Source organism: Pipistrellus hanaki (assembly GCF_964339955.1).
Source record: "Pipistrellus hanaki genome assembly, chromosome: 12".
Classification (NCBI taxonomy): Eukaryota; Metazoa; Chordata; class Mammalia; order Chiroptera; family Vespertilionidae; genus Pipistrellus; species Pipistrellus hanaki.
Genome location: NC_140514.1, coordinates 23157512 through 23176959, shown reverse-complemented (window position 1 = coordinate 23176959; position 19448 = coordinate 23157512). Strand labels below are relative to the sequence as shown.

The 19448-nt window shown below is 35.4% G+C and overlaps 1 protein-coding gene across 2 annotated transcripts in view; it reads right to left on the bottom strand.

Moving 5' to 3' along the window:
- PPP1R21 (protein phosphatase 1 regulatory subunit 21) overlaps positions 1–19448 on the bottom strand; it is a 54756-nt gene that overhangs the window by 15690 nt on the left and 19618 nt on the right. For both annotated transcript variants that reach the window (XM_084900881.1, XM_084900882.1), the window contains exons 10-16: positions 17036–17137; positions 16863–16951; positions 13579–13715; positions 11481–11573; positions 7739–7866; positions 3573–3725; positions 1661–1753 (exon numbers count right to left, since the gene is read on the bottom strand). In XM_084900881.1, the coding sequence (XP_084757007.1) occupies positions 1661–1753; positions 3573–3725; positions 7739–7866; positions 11481–11573; positions 13579–13715; positions 16863–16951; positions 17036–17137 (795 nt within the window). The remainder of the gene's footprint in view (positions 1–1660; positions 1754–3572; positions 3726–7738; positions 7867–11480; positions 11574–13578; positions 13716–16862; positions 16952–17035; positions 17138–19448) is intronic.

The window sequence follows — 19448 nt, the reverse complement described above, 5'->3', positions numbered from 1 at the left end:
ATACTTGAAACTACTCATAAGCATTAAAAGAATAAATAATATATATCCACACAATATTCAAAAGCAATAAAAAAGGAGAGGTTACAATTATATATAACACAGATGAATACTATAAATATAATGTTGAATGAAAGAAGCCAGATCTGAAAGAGTATATATTACATACTCTTATGTAATAAAAAGTTCAGTATCAGACAACAAACCTAATCTATGAATGCAGGGTAACAGTTATCTTTGGGAGAGAGGAGAATAGCAACTGGAAAGGGACATGAGGAAAGCTTCTGGGGTCCTAGTAACTTTTTTAAGGTATACCTTACAATAAATAAATATTTTTTAAATGTTTATCTAGGTTCTGGTTACATTAATTCATTGTGTATATATTAATAATTTGTATACTTTTCTTTAAGTGTATTATACTTTAATCAGAAGTTTAAAAAGTTAATTCTCAGGGCAAATAAAAGTTTGAGAATTACATCAAATAATTACAGTGGATTCCAAATGCTTTACCAACTATCATGATTGAGCAATCACCACGTACCAGCACTATTCATGGTACTTTCCTCCTGTTATCCCACTGAGGCCTCCTGACAGTCCTACAGTTTTCATTTCTCCAAGAGAACTAAAGCTCCCAACAGCTACACCACCTGCTGAGCCGGCAAATGGCAGAGCCAGGATTTGGGACCCCATCTGTCTTGCTCACAAGTCTGATTATTTTCACTACATCACACTGCCTCCCATTGGTTCATCCTTACAAGACCCTGAAAGGCAGATATTGTCCTCACTTTAGAGAGGCAGGAAGTGAGACCCAAAGTGTTTATCAGACTAGCCTGCAGTTGGTCAGTGGCTGAGTGGGAAAAGCAATAGCTTTGAAGTCACACAATTCTGTCCCTTAGTAGCTACTTTTGGTAAAAGCTGCTTCATTTCTTTGAGCCTTACTTTCTACACATAAAATCTAAAATAAGTTCTATAGGTATTCCACATTTTACTGTTTGTCTCAGGAATTGTTTTTCAGGAATCATTCTATTGTATGTATGAAATTTTTAGCATACAAATATCGAAAAGATAAGTGATATGTGTCCTATGAAAATAAGGTCAGCATAGATAAAATATTGCTGCAAATGAATTTGTGTTGTCTTTAAAATAAACATTTGCAAAACTCAAAGCAAGCCAGTGTTAAAGTGAATAAATCTCTGACAAAAGTTAAACTGCTGTCAGTTTGTACCAACTTGTACGAAGATAATATCTACTACTTCATTCTGCCTCCAATTCGATCAAACAATTGAATATTAAAATTTTTTCATTCCTGCTCATTTAAGAAATAAAACAACTCACTGAGTCTCTAGCCCCTCCCTCCTTTGCCTTGTTATTTCAGACATTTAAATCTAGTACCGAAAGAAAGAATTATCATGGCCAAAGTGTGTTGATACTAGTTTACTGGCAATTATAACACCGATTGAATCAAGATGACTTTAAATATAAAATACAAAGAAATGTCTTTCAATGCATTATGCTTATGGTGCCTTTTAGCATGTGTTAAACAGTTAACTTTACATGTTTACTTTATCGCCTTTTAAATCACCCTGTGTATGTTTAAAACCTTTCCTAAGGGATTTAACATTTATGCTCTTTAACAAGTACCATGATGTTGCAGGTGCCATACCTGTTGTGCGAGGCCTTCTCGGCTTTCCGTAGAGCTAAGAAGGACCCGGCGGTTCGCCAGTGCTTCTTCGTAAGGCACAGACTCCGAGAGGGGCTATGGGAAAGGCAGCATGAAAATGAAAGAAAAAGGTCATATTAGCTTCATGATCCGACATTTACAAATTAGAATGCTAAATGGGGTTTGATAATAAACTCAGATATATGCCAAGATAGACTATTTTCTTTAATACATATGAAAAGAAACCTCTTTTTAAAAAAAGGTAAATAATGAAGGTAAATATTATACCAGTTACAAACTACTATCAAAACCATATTGTCCCGCCAAAACCGGTTTGGCTCAGTGGATAGAGCGGCTTGCAGATTGAGGGGTCCCAGGTTCGATTCTGGTCAAGGGCATGTACCTTGGTTGCAGGCACAACCCCAGTGTGGGGTGTGCAGGAGGTAGCTGATCGATGTTTCTAACTCTCTATCTCTCTCCCTTCCTCTCTATAAAAAATCAATAAAATATATATTTTTTAAAAACACACAACATATTGTCCTGCACCAAAATAGAAAGATAAAGGAACAGGAGAGGCAATCTAGAAATAGACAAAAGCATATATAAAAATATATTATGTGACAAATGTTTCATTTTTAAGTCAATGATGAAAGGGTAGTCAAAATAAATGGTACAAGAACAACCAGCTAATAATTTAGAAAAATATGTAGTTAGATTACTGTATATACTCCTCATATCAAAATAAATAAACTTAAGATGGATTGGAAAGCTCAACCTAAAAATTTAGACCACAAAAATACTAGGGGAAAATATAGGTGACCATCTCAACTTTAAGAAGTACCCTGAGTTTCCAAGATCCCCCTAACTGAGAATCACCATGGTTAAGAAAAAGAATGGTTTGATGACATAAAAATTAAAACTTTTATTTAGAAAAATTAGTACAGCAAACGGAGGGGGAAATATTTATAATATAATAAGAAATGAATATCCTTAATATAGAGAGCTTTCTACCCTAATTAGGAACATTTATTTAAAAACAGATAAATAATTTGGACAGGGAACTGATAGCATATTCATAAATATTTATAAAATTTCATTAATATTTATGAAAGAATGTTCCACTTCAATAATAAGCAAAGAAATGCAAATTAAAATAACAATAAGAAACATCTTCTCTGAGGTTGACAAGTTATTGAATTTGTTAGTTAAATTTACACTCCATTGATCAACTATAAATCGATAATCTCCCTAAAGTGTCAAACTATGAAAATGTGTAAAAACATGAAATATTCATAGACTTTGAGCCAACAATTCCTTTTTTAGGAATTAATCTTAAAGGTATAACTAAAACAATTAGACAAATATAGAAAGATAGGTAGCCATATACATTGTTAAAAGTGTGTTTGTATGTACATGTGAGCGTGTGTATATACACACATTAAAATTTTTTTGGATACAGATATACTCTAGCAAAGTTAAGAGTAGCTAGCTTTGGGTGATAGGATTTGGGGTGACCATAATTGTCTTCATTTACAGCTCTCTCTTCTGATTTCTTTTTGCAATGACTGTATATTCTTATTAGATTCAGATAAAAATTATAAATGTATCCCAAATTATTTTTCTGTTTCTACAAGTTTAAGATTTCCTGAAGTTTGACACTGGCTGCCTCACCCTAAACAGTCTACCAGGTAATGGAGGCATGACTCCAACATGGCCTCTGCATATATCACATATTAGGTTTGGGTGTCTATTATGTCCTCCTCCTCAAATACCCACAACACTCACCAAACATCTGTGCCTCAAAATTGTGTAAAATTTAAACACTGTAGTATGGGTTGCAGAAAAACTCTTGCCATTCTCTGGAATTAATCCTGATTTTTTCCTCTGATTTAAATGTTAGCAGAAGTTCACAAACCTTTCTCAAAACCTTCATGTAGGCAGCAGCTTTTTTCTTGTACTGTAGCATGCATTCGGCGGCAAGAGGACTAATGAATCCACTTGCTACCTTAGGCCCATAGCTCAGTGAAGCAATGAAGTAGTCCACATTATTGCTGAAGAAAGATGCAATCTAAAAGAAGTGCAACAAGAAAATAGATTTTGTTTTCAAAAATATATCTATATCTTTATCTATCTATCTAATTATCTATCTATATAAAAAGCCAGCGACCAGAACACTGCAACGACCAGAAGGACCAGTCGCTATGACACCCACTGCAGCCAGTGAACCAGCGGGATCAGGGGGTGGGGCCGGCTGGCCCACTGCCCACAGCCCCTCCCCACAACAACCCCCACCCCCAATCGGCCCCCTCACTCCAATTGGAAACGGGGCCCACTGGCCAATCACCCACAGCCCCTCCCCTCAACCGGCCTAGCCCTGATTGGCCTATCAAAGTGGGGCAGGGCAAGGCCAGTTGGCCCACCTCCTGCTCTCCCCTCCTCACAACAGGCCCACCCCAATCTTTCTATTGGGGGTGGGCCAACTGGACCCTACCCATGCACAAATTCATGCACTAGGCCTCTAGTCTAATATATATATATATCCATCCTATATAATAAAGATGTAATATGCAAATGGTTGTTATGCCGTGAAGCCTAATGAGTGGATCATGGATCAAAAGGAGGGTGGGACAGCAAGCTACAAGCCAGCGACGGAGGGGGCAGGGCAGCAAGCTATGAGAGGGAGTGGGGGAGAGCTACACAAGGGCAGGGCAGTGGATAGAGAGCTACTGGAGGGTGGCAGCAAGCTACTGGTGCACAGATTCATGCACAGGGCATATACATATAATATATATATGTGTATATATATTAGCTTCCAAGCAAAATTAAAGACACTGAGAATGAAAATGAAATTTCAGCACCTGCCCAAAAGCCCACATTTTTTATTTGAGAATGCGTAGGCAATGATTTATATTTATTAAAAAGACAATGTCAGTATAAATATTGAGACTATCCTTCTGACAGGTCTTAATCTAGATAACTTTTATTCTTCCTAAAAACCAAAACTGATTCTGATTTATTCAGACTATTCCTAGATGATGTTCATGAGCTCTGGATCTCATTAATTCTGCCACTGCTCTCAAAAATAGACATATTTGAATTTATACATTCCCTTTGAATTTTAACTTTAAACATTTCATATTACAACATAACCCATGACATAGGCATCTTAAATATGCACTCTACTTAAATTTAATTCTGTAAATCTCAATCTATATATCACAAATATAATAGAAAAGACTGAAAATTAAGTAGATCATCGTTATTTACTGATTTAACCTTTATTAAATCTATATAAGAAGTCACAAAAATCTGTAACTTTGTTGGGCCATAATTTTGAATCTATAGTGCTATATGAAATTCTAGTATAAATAAAAATGTCTAAAGAAGTTCTTAGCTAGAAAATTTATTCCATTTTTATAAGGAAAAGGGACTTATGAAACAGAGTATTCTACACTGGCAAAAATTGCTCAAAAAGTAGGCAATTACTAATGATTTAAAAGATTATAATTTTCATAAATAATTTACCCTGTCAAATTAAATTCTCTATTAGACATTATTCAAAAAATGAGTATCTAAAACTTTTGAGCTATATGTTTCTTATGCATGACATAGATAATGATATACCCAGTGTTTGCATTTAGGTCATGGTAGTATACAGTGAGATTTATTTACTCTTTCCTATTCTTATGTCTATATTTTCCAAGTGTTCTTTCAAAAGCATGTTATACTTTTTAACTGGGTTTTTAAATAACAAACAAAATTTATTTTAATCAAGTCACATTAGCTACAAATTAAGCTACCATAGACTAACGTTAGTTCAGGTACTTATTATAGTTAAAAAACATTTATAAAAAATTCAGACTGAGCCAAAACCGGTTTAGCTCAGTGGATAGAGCATCTGTCTGCAGACTGAAAAGTCCCAAGTTCGATTCCAGTCAAGGGCATGTACATTGATTGCAGGCACATCCCCGGTAGGGGGTGTGCAGAAGGCAGCTGATGGATGTTTCTCTCTCATTGATGTTTCTAGCTTTCTATCTCTCTCTCTTCCTCTCTGTAAAAAAATCAATAAAATATATATTTTTTTAAAAAAAATTCAGACTGAAAATCAATTACCTTTTTTGAGACAAAACTTTAAAGTTTTAGGCAAGTCAAATCTAAAATAAGCTATGAGTATACAGGTATTTAATATTCCAGAGTTCTCAATAAAACAAAGTGGCAATTGCAGAGACCCTGTAAAATGCCAATATTCTCTTTTTCTGGAATTTGCCTTAATTGAATCAAAGTTAGAATTATCCTCAGAAAGCTTCCAGCATGCCTGTAGATAAAAGTATTAAAGCTGAGGCAGTGGAGATGGCTTTCTGTCTAAGGAATCCTATAGGCACAGATCTATGAATTGACAGAACCTAAAGAAAATACCTTTTAATTATGGCTCAAACTATAGCAAACCTGCACAAAGACAAGTCTGAGTTTGGGAAAAATAATACTGAAGATCTGACATAACCTATGGTCATTTCTGATTAACTTAAATCACTGGAAAAATTTGTTTCTATTATGGTCAACCTGTCAGAAAAATAATGGTATATAAATATAGAGATTAGCATTTCCTTGAGAAATTATGTTGTCTGTTGAAACAAATGGGCTAAGATAGTCCTAAACACAATCCTTTCAGCTTCATGCTAGTACATATGGGGAATTCTCATAAAAATCTTAACCTTTAAAGACATGAATTCTTAGAATGCGACTTCTGCTAAAACTAGGTATCCGAGATAGGATGAGTTTTTAAGAATCTGCACGTTAGCCATCCTATATAAGCCTAATATGCAAATCAACCGAACAATAGAACCACCACCAGGGGGCAAACATGCACTGACCACCAGGGGGCAGACACTTGATGGAGAGCTGCCCCAGGCCAGCCAAGGCAGGTGCCAGTGGGGCCCCCCCATCGCCCCTCCAGTCGCCCCACAAATTCGCCCTGATCGCCAGCCAGGCCCAGGAACCCTATCGTGCATGAATTTTGTGCACTGAGCCTCTAGTTTTAAAATAATACTTAAGTACTTAATGATCCAAATGATCATTATCCAGTATTAAGAGTTCAATGAAAAGACATGTTAAAGGTACTTTAAAAATACTTGTTAAGGTATAAAACCACAGAAGTAGCTTTACCACAAGTATTATCAAAATACAAACAAAAAATTAGAGGGGGCCAAAACCAGTTTGGCTCCGTGGATAGAGCGTCGGCCTGCGGACTAAAAGGTCCCAGGTTCGATTCCGGTCAAGGGCATGTACCTTGGTTGTGGGCACATCCCCAGGAGCGGGTGTGCAAGAGGCAGCTGAATGATGATTCTCTCTCATCGATGTTTTTAACTCTATCCCTCTCTCTTTCTCTCTGTAAAAAAAATCAATATAATATATATTTTTTTAAATTAGAGGGGGAAAAATACCAATTTTTTTCCTCTTTTTATGTACTCCAATTTTTAAATATACCCAATATATTGAGACCATCTACAATCTTTAAATGACCAAATAACTCATTAAAACATAAAGTGTGAGTGATCTCCTTAGTCATGACAAATGCTTAACAAAATAATTACCACATTGGTTTAAATACTGGGTAGGGAGGAGGGAAAGGGAGATAACTTTACTTTACAAAAAGCCTGAGAGTCCAAAATTCTTTCACAGATCAATTTTCCTATGTCACTGAAGGAAGGGAAAAACAAGCATATTTAAATATAGAATTTAATGTCAATATAAACAGAGACATTATGCTAAGTGAAATAAGCCAGAGAAAGATAAATATCACATGATCTCATTCGTATGTGGGATATAATGATCAACGGAATTTGATGAACAAGAATAGATCCAGAGACAAATGGTAAGGGTTGAGGGGAGAGGTTAGAGAACAAGCAAAGGACATGTATACATGCATATTAGCATAACCAATGGACACAGACACTGGGGTGGTGGGGGCTTGGCCGGGATGGGAATGGCTGTGGGGGGTAGGGGGTGTCAATTGGAAAAAAAGAGACATATGTAAAACTTTAGACATATATATACACACACAGAGAGAGAGAGAAAAATTACCTTTCCTGCTCCATTTGTTAATGCCACTACTGATGACAGGATGCAGTCATTCGTTGTTATGAGCTTCTGTGTTGCTGTTGGAAGTTCATGCTCTATTGTTGCTTTTTGACTATAATGTTTGGAAATATCTAAAAAGCAGTTGAATGAAAACCCATTACTACCTTGTACAAGTGGCATATACTGGTAGATAACTAATCTCTTACCTTCTCATATCTATTCTTACAAATTTACTCAAAAATGGTCCTAAATATTAAGATTGTGCTGAATATCAATTAGATCGCAAATCCTCGTGGAAAGAATAGAGAGAAGTGAAGGTCCCTTAATACCATCCTGACATCTCTGTTACAGCCACCAGCTTGTATGTCTATGTCCCTTATTTGGATGTTAGCCCTTATTCTAGTGTTGGGTAAATGACCCTGACAAGCATTTAACCTGATTAAAAACCCTGATTTGATAGTCCAATAAGCAAAAATGAGAATTTATCTTATATTTATATAGCAAACCATGAGCCTTGAAGAGAACAACCAACAGAGGCACAATAATGTCCCACAATCCTTACTAGACCTTCACTAGTTTGCTAGTACACACTTAAGCAATGAAAAATGTCTGCACAGACAAAGGATTGATACTCCAGTGCCTGGCTTCACGTGCTGCCTCCTCCAGTCCAAGAATATTATAGGAAGGTCTGTGGTTAGAAAAGCATAGGAGAGAGGCTTAGATATAAATATGTTAAGACAAACTACAGTACGTGAAACTAGCCAAATAACTAAAGCTTGGAGTTTTCTGGGTCTCTGAGAAATAGAATAATTTTGTCTTGGAAGTAAGGGAAAATGGGAGAATTATTAAGACAACAATGATTCAAAAAGAAGGGTAATTATATTTTTAAATAATAAAGTATTTACTATAAGCCTTCTTTGAATTTTTTTAGAATACTTTCGTTATACAGCATTATCTTTATCAACAAAGCTAAAAATAAATAACACAATATGAAAATTAAATTTTATAGCAGGTGTGTAATCAGAGACTTTAATTTACTGAGAATCAGAAATTTAGTTGATTTCAGACAGTAGATAATTAAGAGAAAACAAGAAAGAAATGGTATTTGAGGTTTAACCTGATATAATTATGATAGTTTAATACAAATACCGCAAATTTTATGAATATTATTTTTACTAAAATTTTAAAACTAGGGTATTATTTTATTTATATATTTTATATACATATATACACATATAAACTTTTAATTTAATATAATTTAAATTTATAGAAAAGTTACAGCCAGTTTTCCCTATTGTTAACACATTACATGACTATAATATAGATGTCACAGCAAAGGAATCAACTAACTAGTACATTACCATTATGTTTAATATATTCTTAAAAATAAATGATTATTCTCTATATATTCAGAAGAGTGAATAAAAATTCTACTGAAATGCTGAACATTTTTTTTGTATACTGAACTTGCTAACCCCTAACATAGACATTTTCTTTCTATACATCACAGAAAGTTTTATTTAATATTTTACAGGAAGTGTACAATGCTATAATACAACTTGGTTGGTAGGCAATCTTAGTTGACTGGTAGGTGATTGAGACACTTATGAAAGATGTACAATACTAAAAACACTTCTATTTGGATCAGTGCTATTAGTTTGATAATAATTCTCCCAATCCAATTGTTTACTCTTTATTCAGTCCAAATATTTTAAATATTTAGGGTGTTCTTTGACATTAAACTTTAACTCCAAAAAGAACAAAGCAATCAGAGATTTTTCTTTTATGTTTCCTATGAGTCTACTCACTTTAGACTTGAGACTAAACATCAACAATTCTCACTTCAAATGTCCCATGTTAAAGGGACAATTCACTCCTATTTTAAATCCATGTAAGGATACACAGTTTTTATAAATCTCTCTCTCTTTTTACTGAGACTAGTCAGCCTGCCTTCCAACTCAGGGCAGAGCAGGAAGGGAAGAGGTTTGAATAAGAATCTCTTAAACACAAAGCTTCTTCTGTTAATGCCAGTTAACACTCACTGTGAGGTTTCATGGGAGATACACAACAGTCCTCCAAGCGAGGTAAAGAGATTTGAAGTGTAAACCTAGCAACAGGACCTCATAATCTTGCCAACCATCCTTCATGTTTCCCAATATTCTCTCTATATATCACGTTCATTTTCAAGGACAGAAATAAGTGGAGGCACAAAGGGAGGCACAAAGGGGAAACCCAGATCTTCCCACAATCTCCATCAGCTCATGCCGAAAAATGACAGCAACATTCTTGGATTCGGACCATTTGGCATCTTCTCAATTTTATATATGAGCAAAAGCATCTTTAGAAAACCTCAGATATTATAGATTAATTAAAATTCAAATAGAATCATGTAAATGAAGCTTTAAGACCCCTCTCACTGGAGAGCTACCCTCCACTGCACTAGCCTCTCCTTTACAGGAATGTTGGAAGAAACCACTAGCAGGAAAAAGTCATAGTATCAGCATAGGAAAATTTAGAAAACAAAACCAAAAAAAACCTCGAGCCACTGAGCCACTTGTGGTTTCAATGGCCTAATTCTAGGTTAAGTAAAATTCTAGATTACAGGACTATAGCTAAGTCTGAGCTTCCCAAACCAAACACTGCACAGAACAAAAGGAACCAGACCCTTAGGTTTTCTATAAACCAGACTAGGTTCTGCAGGGTTGGGATGACTACTGTCACCTGCCACCAAGACTGTCTATTCAAGCTGTGGTTCCTGCAACCAGATTCATCCAACCAGAAGTTGGATAGACTTTTAAAGTTCCTTATAATTGAAGACAAGCCACAGGAAGGACCATTCTCCAGACTGAATGGTAAGGTGGTGCTAGATAATGCGGCTGAGACTAAGAATGATTCCCCGTGCCCTATGTAATATATCAATCTACAGAAAAGCCCCCGAAATACCCATCTTATGCATAATTTTAAGTTTTAAAAAATTATTTCTGTGACACTAGTAATTGGTCACTAACCGTTAACCAAACAGCCCAATGAATAATCTAAGCACCTGAGCCTTTTCCAATAGTCCATAATAATTACTCCGGCCCTCTCCTTCTTTCCCTACCCAACAGTCTTCAAAATGAACAGAAAGAAGGAGGAAACCTCTCAGCCACACAGAACTATAGATTTAAAACTGTCAGCACTCTGAATCACATGCTAAGAAGCATGTGAAATGCTTTTCAGCACACTCTAGTCTCAGAAGCACACAAGCAAGTTTTGAAAAGTGATCAAAGCTTAAAAACAGACCCTCGTTTCTTAAGGCTGTGCTGAACAAAATGGGACTTAAAATTGACACTTAAAAATGCACAGGTTGGCGGAAGGTCAGTGCATTCTTTCTGGGAACCTTAAACCTTGGTTTCCTCAATTCCTTTCATGCTTGGGCTCCAACAAGTAAAATGTATTTTGCTTAATATCCTCTGAACCGCATGTCTGGTTTGATGCAATTCACACACCTGCCTTAAGTCAGTGTAATGTATTTTCAGCTAAAGTACTGTGCACAAGGGTTTCTCTTTAGCACTTTACCTTCAGAAACGAAGCAGATGGGAAAAGCAGACGACAGTGAACTATGCACTTCAATGTAAGCCAAATGCTACTAAAGCCACTATCTGGGGTCTATCAACCTTCACAGCATTTGTTTAATCTCATTCAGGCAGATCTGAGAAAGTGGGATGAAGGTCTTAAGTTTATTTGTGCTCCTTTTCAACCTCACCTTTCATGACATCATGAAGTCCATCCAGAGCAGCACCAACGTTTGTTAAGACGGAACTGAAGTTTGCCCGCAGGAGTCCATCTGGCTCCGTACCTAGGAAACCAAAGTCACAGACCTAAGCATTTTCCCAGAAGACTTAGCCTGAAAAATTGATAGCCCACTATCTCCCCCTACTTTTGGGAAGACAGAGAATGAAGACTGTTTGTGATATGTTGAGAATAATGGCTCTTAAAATCATTGCAGACAAATTCAGATATAACGGCAATAAACATAAAGACATATCTAACTGATCTGCATTCCCCATGTCCACAATTATTTTCAATGGTTAATAATCAAAATTAAATTACTAAGCAGGATTATATCTTTCATGATTCTTCTGGAAAAGAAGGTCTTTGTGAATTTTCACTTTGTTACTCTATAACACTTTTCTCATTTTATTCTTTCCCTACACATTTTTTTTAAAATATGTTGTTATTGATTTTTAGAGAAAAGAAAAGATCTGAATAGACAGGACTCCAAAGAATACGTGCAAGTGGTCAATAAGGGCATGGAAAGATGCTTGGACATCATTTGAAACCACAGAAATGCAAATCAAAACTGCAATAAGATACCACTTTAAAAAGTCGAATAATACTCGATGACTAAAATAAAGTCAAATAATAACAAAAATTGTAAGGATATGGAGAAATCAGAGGATCTGTAGAAATTATACATTGTTGGTGGGAAGATAAATGGTGCAGCCACCTTAGAAAAGAGTCTGGCAATTCCTCCAGCAGTTAAACACAGAGTTACCATATGACCCAATTTCACTCCCAAGTATAATATACCCAAGAGAAGTGAAAAGATATGTCCACTCAAAAACTTGTTCATAATTGTCTATAGCAGTGGTTCTCACCTTCCTAATGCTGTGACCCTTTAATACAGATCTTCATGTTGTGGTGACCCCAACCATAAAATTATTTTCATTGCTACTTCATAACTGTAATTTTGCTACTGTTATGAATCATGATGTAAATATGTGATATGCATATTTACATATCTTAGGCGACCCTGTAAAAGGGTTGTTCGACCCCAAAGGGGTCGTGACCCACAGATTGAGAACTGCTGATCTATATAGCATCATTACCAATAAGAGCCAAAAAGGTAAAAACAAAGCAAATTCCATGGACTTATGAATAAATCAATAAAATGTGGTATAGTCATATATCATAACAAAATGTTATTCTCCAATAAAAAAAAAATGAAAGACCAATAAATACTCAATGTGGATTAATCTTGAAGAAATTACGTTATATAATTCAAAAGAAAGCAGTCAAGATGATCACATATAGTTCGATTTATATAAAATGTTTGGAATAGGTAATTCTAAAGACAGAAAGTAGATTAGTTATTGCTTAGCACTGAGGAGGGGCAGAAGGGGAAATAAAGAGGTGAAGCTAAAGTGTACAGGGTTTCTTCTTAGGGCAATGAAAATATAGGTTGTAGTGATGGTGTATGTATCTGTGAATATACTATAAGCCAATGAACTGTACACTTTAAAGAAATAAGTTGTATGGTACATTAATTATTATATATCACATTAAAGCTGTCACCAAAAAACAACAACAAATCACAGTACCAAAAAAAATCACAGCATTTTTTAAAAAACATCATTTAAACTGAGATCCATTCAATTACCTAAAAATACATTTTTGAAATTAGAACAAAGGGAAACAAATGGCATTTTTACTACTAAACCCCCTATGCTACTTTTTGGAAAGTTATTACAAATTCTTTTGTTTTGTCCGTCTCCATTTTTAAAAGAAGGAAAGGAAGGGAATCAATATGAATGCATATCTTCAATTACATCTTTAATTTAACTTAATAATCACATTTTTTATCACCATTTTATAAATGGAAAACAGGTACAGGAAAGTAAGGTGATTTTCCCCAACTTCATAAATGTGTAAGGGGCTGAGGACTTGAATTTGAGTTTTTCTGATTCCAGATCCTATGCTTGGCTCTCTCACCCCAGCTCACATCTGGCTCATATCTCCCTCCTCTGGCTTCTTGTTCTCTAAGTTCTTCAAGTTGAACCATGAGTGACAAACATACTCACTTGGCAAGGCGAGAAGGCTGACATAAGTCTGCAGCTTCTCAAACACAGCTGTCATCTTTTTCATGTCCTGAGACAGCTCTAGATTCCTGGCTCTTAACGCAGATGTACAAAGAGAAGATTCACATTCTTCTTCTAAACTAGGAATGGGCAGATATTTTAAAGTGAGCATCCTGAACATTTTCAAGTAGCTATAAGAAACCATCTATATTCTCAAACAACTCTACCCAGAGACAAATTTTTTTTTTTTTTTTAATTATCTCGCCGAAACCGGTTTGGCTCAGTGGATAGAGCATCAGTCTGCAGACTGAAAGGTCCCAGGTTCGATTCGGGTCAAGGGCATGTACATTGGTTGCAGGAACATCCCCAGTAGGGGGTGTGCAAGAGGCAGCTAGACGATGTTTCTCTCTCATCGATGTTTCTAGCTCTCTATCCCTCTCCCTTCCTCTCTGTAAAAAAATCAATAAAATATATTTAAACATTTTTTTATCTCATTTATAAGGTTTCTTTTTTTTTTTTTTTTTTTTAATCCTCACTCAAGGATATGTTTTCATTGATTTTTAGAGAGAGAAAAATGAGTGTGAGAGAGAAACATCGATTGTTTGCCTCTCACATGCACTCCAACCAGGAATCAAACTCACAACATAAGTATGTATCCTGACTGGGAATCGAACCCAAACCTCTTGGTATTCAGGACAATGCTCTGAGCCACCAGCCAGGGCTGAGGTTTCATGTTTTATACCATGATATATATATCAGCTTGCTGCAAATGTCAATGGAATAACAGAGGACTAAATAGGAAAAAATAAAGGCGTGTATCCATTATCTTTTCATCCTGAGAGCAGCATGAAAATGCTTCCCTTAAAAATATTTTCTGAACAATATTTCATGGAGTGAATTCCTATGGAGAATTAATCAAATATGAACTAATAGAACTTTTTTAGTATACTAAATTGCAAAAGCCATGCAGATTGGAATAAACAATCCATAGACTCAAATCTAAAAGTAAATGGTTAACATTCATAAACTACATTGTGCCATTTTCAAATTTATATGGTTACTGTAGAAAACTCAATTGTAAATTTTTAAAAATCCTTGTGGATTCCAGCCAATGTGGCTCGGTGGTTGAGCGTTTACACATGCACCAGATGCACTAGGAGGTCACTGGTTCAATTCCCCATCAAGGCACATACCTAGGTTGAGGGCTCGAACCCCAGTATGGCAGGAGGCAGCCAATGGATGTTTTTCTTTCATCAATGTTTCTATCTCTCTCTTTCCCTTTCTCTCTCTCTGAAATCAATAAAATGTTATTTTTTAAAAAAAAGAATAAAATTCCTTGTGGACGCAGCACTTTATAAAAAATGTTGCAGGTGATCAAGAAAATGCTTTTTACACAACTAGATAAATTATTAGCACAGGAATGATCATCATAACACTTTCCTTGACCTTCTACTTTATTTATGGCAGACAGCTTCACTGAATACTAAGCCCATTTACCACTAAAGAATATGTTATCTTGTCAAAGTGATATTTAAACCAAGGACTAAAAATTGCCTAGAAACACAAATACCTGATGAGGGAGGACTAAGAGCATATAAAACAGAACATTCCAAGAACAGAAATCTTAGATCAAGAAATAACTTATCCATTCTTTCTAAAAATGTAATGGTGAAAAAATAATAGAAAATAAAAATGCATAACTGTTTCAAGTAGTAAGTGCCACTTTGCAATAGTTCTAAAACAGATTTTTCTTAAAAATAAGCCAAATCATAATGTTATTTAAATATCTAGAGTCAATTTTCAAAAACAAAATAATTGCATTGAACCATAACATGTAAGGAAATGAAAAGAAACTATACTTAATAATACTTTAACTCCCTGATTCCTAAAATTCTGTCATATGCACAAATCATAGAATTTAGTTACTGACATGCCTTAATAGGTTATAATTAGGAAATAAGATGGCTGTTATTAATTTTTAATTTTTTTAACAACAAAATTTTATATTTTTGAAAAGTTAAAACCTACTTACTACTTTTGTTTTATAAGACCTTACTATTATCACTTGTACATCTTCAAAATCTATAAGTAACTCATTTACATATTTTTAAACCTTATTCTACAATACATGTATGTTCTTCTTTTATGTCCTATTATTCTTTTTTTAATATATTTTTTTATTGATTTCAGAGAGGAAGGGAAAGGGGGAGAGAGAGAGATAGAACATCAATGTTGAGAGAGAATCATTGATCAGCTGCCTCCTGCATGCCCCCAACTGGAGATCAAGTCCACAACTCGGGCATGTGCCCTTGACCAAAATCAAACCCAGGACTCTTTAGTCCACAGGTCGACGCTCTATCCACTGAGCCAAACCAGCCAGGGCTGTCCCATTATTCTTTGATTTTTTTTAAAGGTTAAATCTGAGATAAAAATATTTAGAAACAGAAGTCTTGGTAGTTTTAGGTCATAAGTATCAAAACTTTTAATCAGTATTATCAACTTTCCAGTTACATAAATTATTTTCTCTTGCCTTTCCAAAATATTTAAGGTGGGATAGTTAAGGTTACTAAATGACATATCCTTTAAGGGCTAGAGTAGATTAAGTTTTAGTTTATAACTTAAATAAACTACTAATAAAAAGAAAAATATACAATTTCAAAGAAACCTAAGGACTACAAATCCAAATATAATTAACTATTGTAAACCCCGCCCCAGATATTTACTGCAAAAAATAGTAAGTACCGCCGAAACCGGTTTGGCTCAATGGATAGAGCGTCGGCTTGGGAACTGAAAAGTCCTGAGTTTGATTCCGGTCAAGAGCATGTACCTTGGTTGCAGGCATATCCCCAGTGGGGGGTGTGCAAGAGGCAGCTGATTGATGACTCTCTCATCGATGTTTCTAACTCTCTATCTCTCTCCCTTCCTCCCTGTACAAAATCAATAAAATATATATTTTTTTTAAAATAGTAAGTACCCAAAACTGAAATAGTTTTTGCAATAAATGTGTCATTCATGATCACTGAAAATAAAAATTCATATAGCATTATGTAATGATAGTAGTAACCACAGTACAGAACAACAAAAATCCTAGCTGATGAACTGCAATTTCATTTTCTTAAATATAAGTTTACACTGTCTCTTTTTTCCTGTTTCACAGAAGTCCAACTGGTTGTGGTACAGACAGGTCAGGCAGACACAAGAGGCACATGCTTCTATTTATTAACTCCAGTGCAGGTCAGGTGACACTTCACAATTCCCTAAGCTCCCCAGCCTCGAGGAATAAATACCTTTTTAACTGATAAGGAAGAATCTTCCTAAGAAAACATATGTAAGAGGTTAAATGCTCTGAGAAAGTTTTCAATTTCACAGTTGTCTCCTAAAAGAGAAAAACAATTTTGAGGTTAATAGTTATTTGAGAAAGAGGAGCTCCCACTTCCAGAAGTAAAACAAAGAAAATTACCAGGACAGTCACAGTATCTTCAGTAATACTTTCAAATAAATGAAGCATTCCTTCCTCAAGAGGGCGGACATAGGACGCATTTTCATGAAGGTATTGTGAGAACTAAGTAGAAAGGAAGGAACTGAGTTACATCACTGGAAACTAATGAATACCAACATATTTGTAAATAGACTTACTAACTTACAAGCCTAAAAACTTTTTTGGGGGAAATTTTGCTTTTATACAGAGATGCTCCCTCCAACATTCCCAGGTACTATCCCCAAGTCAACATACCAATATAAAATGAGGACCAAGAAGAGGAATGACAATTAACAACCAGGCAGCCCTCTTCCCTTAACTCCTGCTTCTCTCCATAGGGATCCTTGCTTTAAAAAAAAACTACTATATATATATATTTGAAAATCAAAACTGTGTGACAGATTTCTGTGTTATATACTTCATTTTTTTCTTTTTTTAAATATATTTTATTGATTTTTTACAGAAAGGAAAAGGATAGAGAGCTAGAAACATCAACCAGCTGTCTCCTGCATACCCCCTACCAGGGATGTGCCCACAACCAATGTACATGCCCTTGACTGGAATCGAACCTGGGACCTTTCAGTCCTCAGGCCGAGGATCTACCCACTGAGCCAAACCGGTTTCAGCTATACTTCATTTTTTAACAAGTCTATTGAGTATAGCTTCTTTTACTTTTACTGTATACAATATTCAGGATTATAATTCCAAAAATATAATTATCATCAAAAAGATGATATAAAAACTTTTATAACTGTCACTGATACTTGAATATTTACAAAGGATTAATTCAGCAGGAAGAATAGATTAAGAGAAGATCCTATAGGCATTTAAATAATTTAGAAGCAAAAAGTAAATTTTCACTTATGAAATACTTCATTTACCAAAGTATTATATAATGGCTCAAATTTTGACTTCTCAGTATAAAAAGTCTCATTCTGCAGAAATGGAATTCAGTTGACCCTACCCCAAACTACTCAAACATATGGCCCAGGGAAATTCACTTAGTTATCTTTGGGCTTTGATCTTTAGTGCTATAAAAAAAAATTTAAAAAAACCTCTAAGCTTACAGGTGTAAACAAATACTTTAAGATTCTATAAACAAATATAAACATTCTAGTCATCTTTTAGCAAGTGTTTTTTTAATCTCTTTCAATATTTCAGACTTACTAGAAAATCACATATCATATGTCAAAGCATAAAAGGGAAAATATTGAGAATATATATATATTTTTCAAAGTAATGAAGTGTATCAGACAAAATTCCAATAATGGATAAAGAACCAGGATTGAGTAGAAAACATTTTTGATATTACAGGAACTATAAAAATACATATAATTACACTAAAATGTTGCAGTACTGTTTTCCAGGTCTTCTGACAGCTTTTTCCCACAGTGATATTAAAGACCCTTTCAAAGACCCAAGTTTTAATTTTTATAAACTTCAAAAGACTTGTGGAGTCACACCAAAACTGATGAAAGCCAAGTACCTACTAAAGCTTCTTATATGTAAGGCATAATAACAATGTTGATGGGACCCAATCTTTATTAAGTGCTGTTCTTAGTGCTTTGCATGTATTGTTTCATTTAATCTTCATATACACAGACATACCTGTAAGGTAGGCACTCTTTTTTTTTTTTAATATATTTTATTGAGTTTTTACAGAGAGGAAAGGAGAAAGATAGAGAGTTAGAAATATCGATGAGAGAGAGTCATGGATCAGCTGCCTCTTGCACACCCCCTACTGGGGATATGCCCGCAACCAAGGTACATGCCCTTGACTAGAATCGAACCCGGGACCCTTCAATCCATCCCCAAGCCAACGCTCTATCCATTGAGCCAAACCGGTTTCAGCTAAGGTAGGCACTCTTATCCCCCATGCTAAAGATGAGGACTGAAGCACAGAGAGGCTAAATAAATTGCCCAAGGGGAAAGACTTAGACTGGGACCCCAAAAGTCTGATTATAGTGGCCAAGCCTTTGCTATACTAATGTAAATGGCACATGGGGGATCCGTGGACATAAATACAATACAAACCATGGGAATACTGTGTGGATGAGGCATCAGGTAAGTGGGGAAAATGGCATGACTCATTTCAGGAGGGCACTTAGCAAATGTTTATAGCAAGATCCCTCCACTTCTTTCCTGTGGGGACAGCCCTTAAGATGGCCTGAGGATCTCTGCCTCCTGCTGTTCATGGCTTTGTGTGGCACTATTGCAAAATGTCTCAGGGCTGGCCTCAGTGACAGTGTAATATGGCAGAAGTGATGGTATGTGAAGACATGCACACTCCCTATGCTTTCCTACTCCATGATTTTGTTCATGTTTCCCTCTTCTGGGGGCAAAAATGCCTATACCACTTTTCTCCTTCTATACAAATCATGCTCAGTTTTCAAAG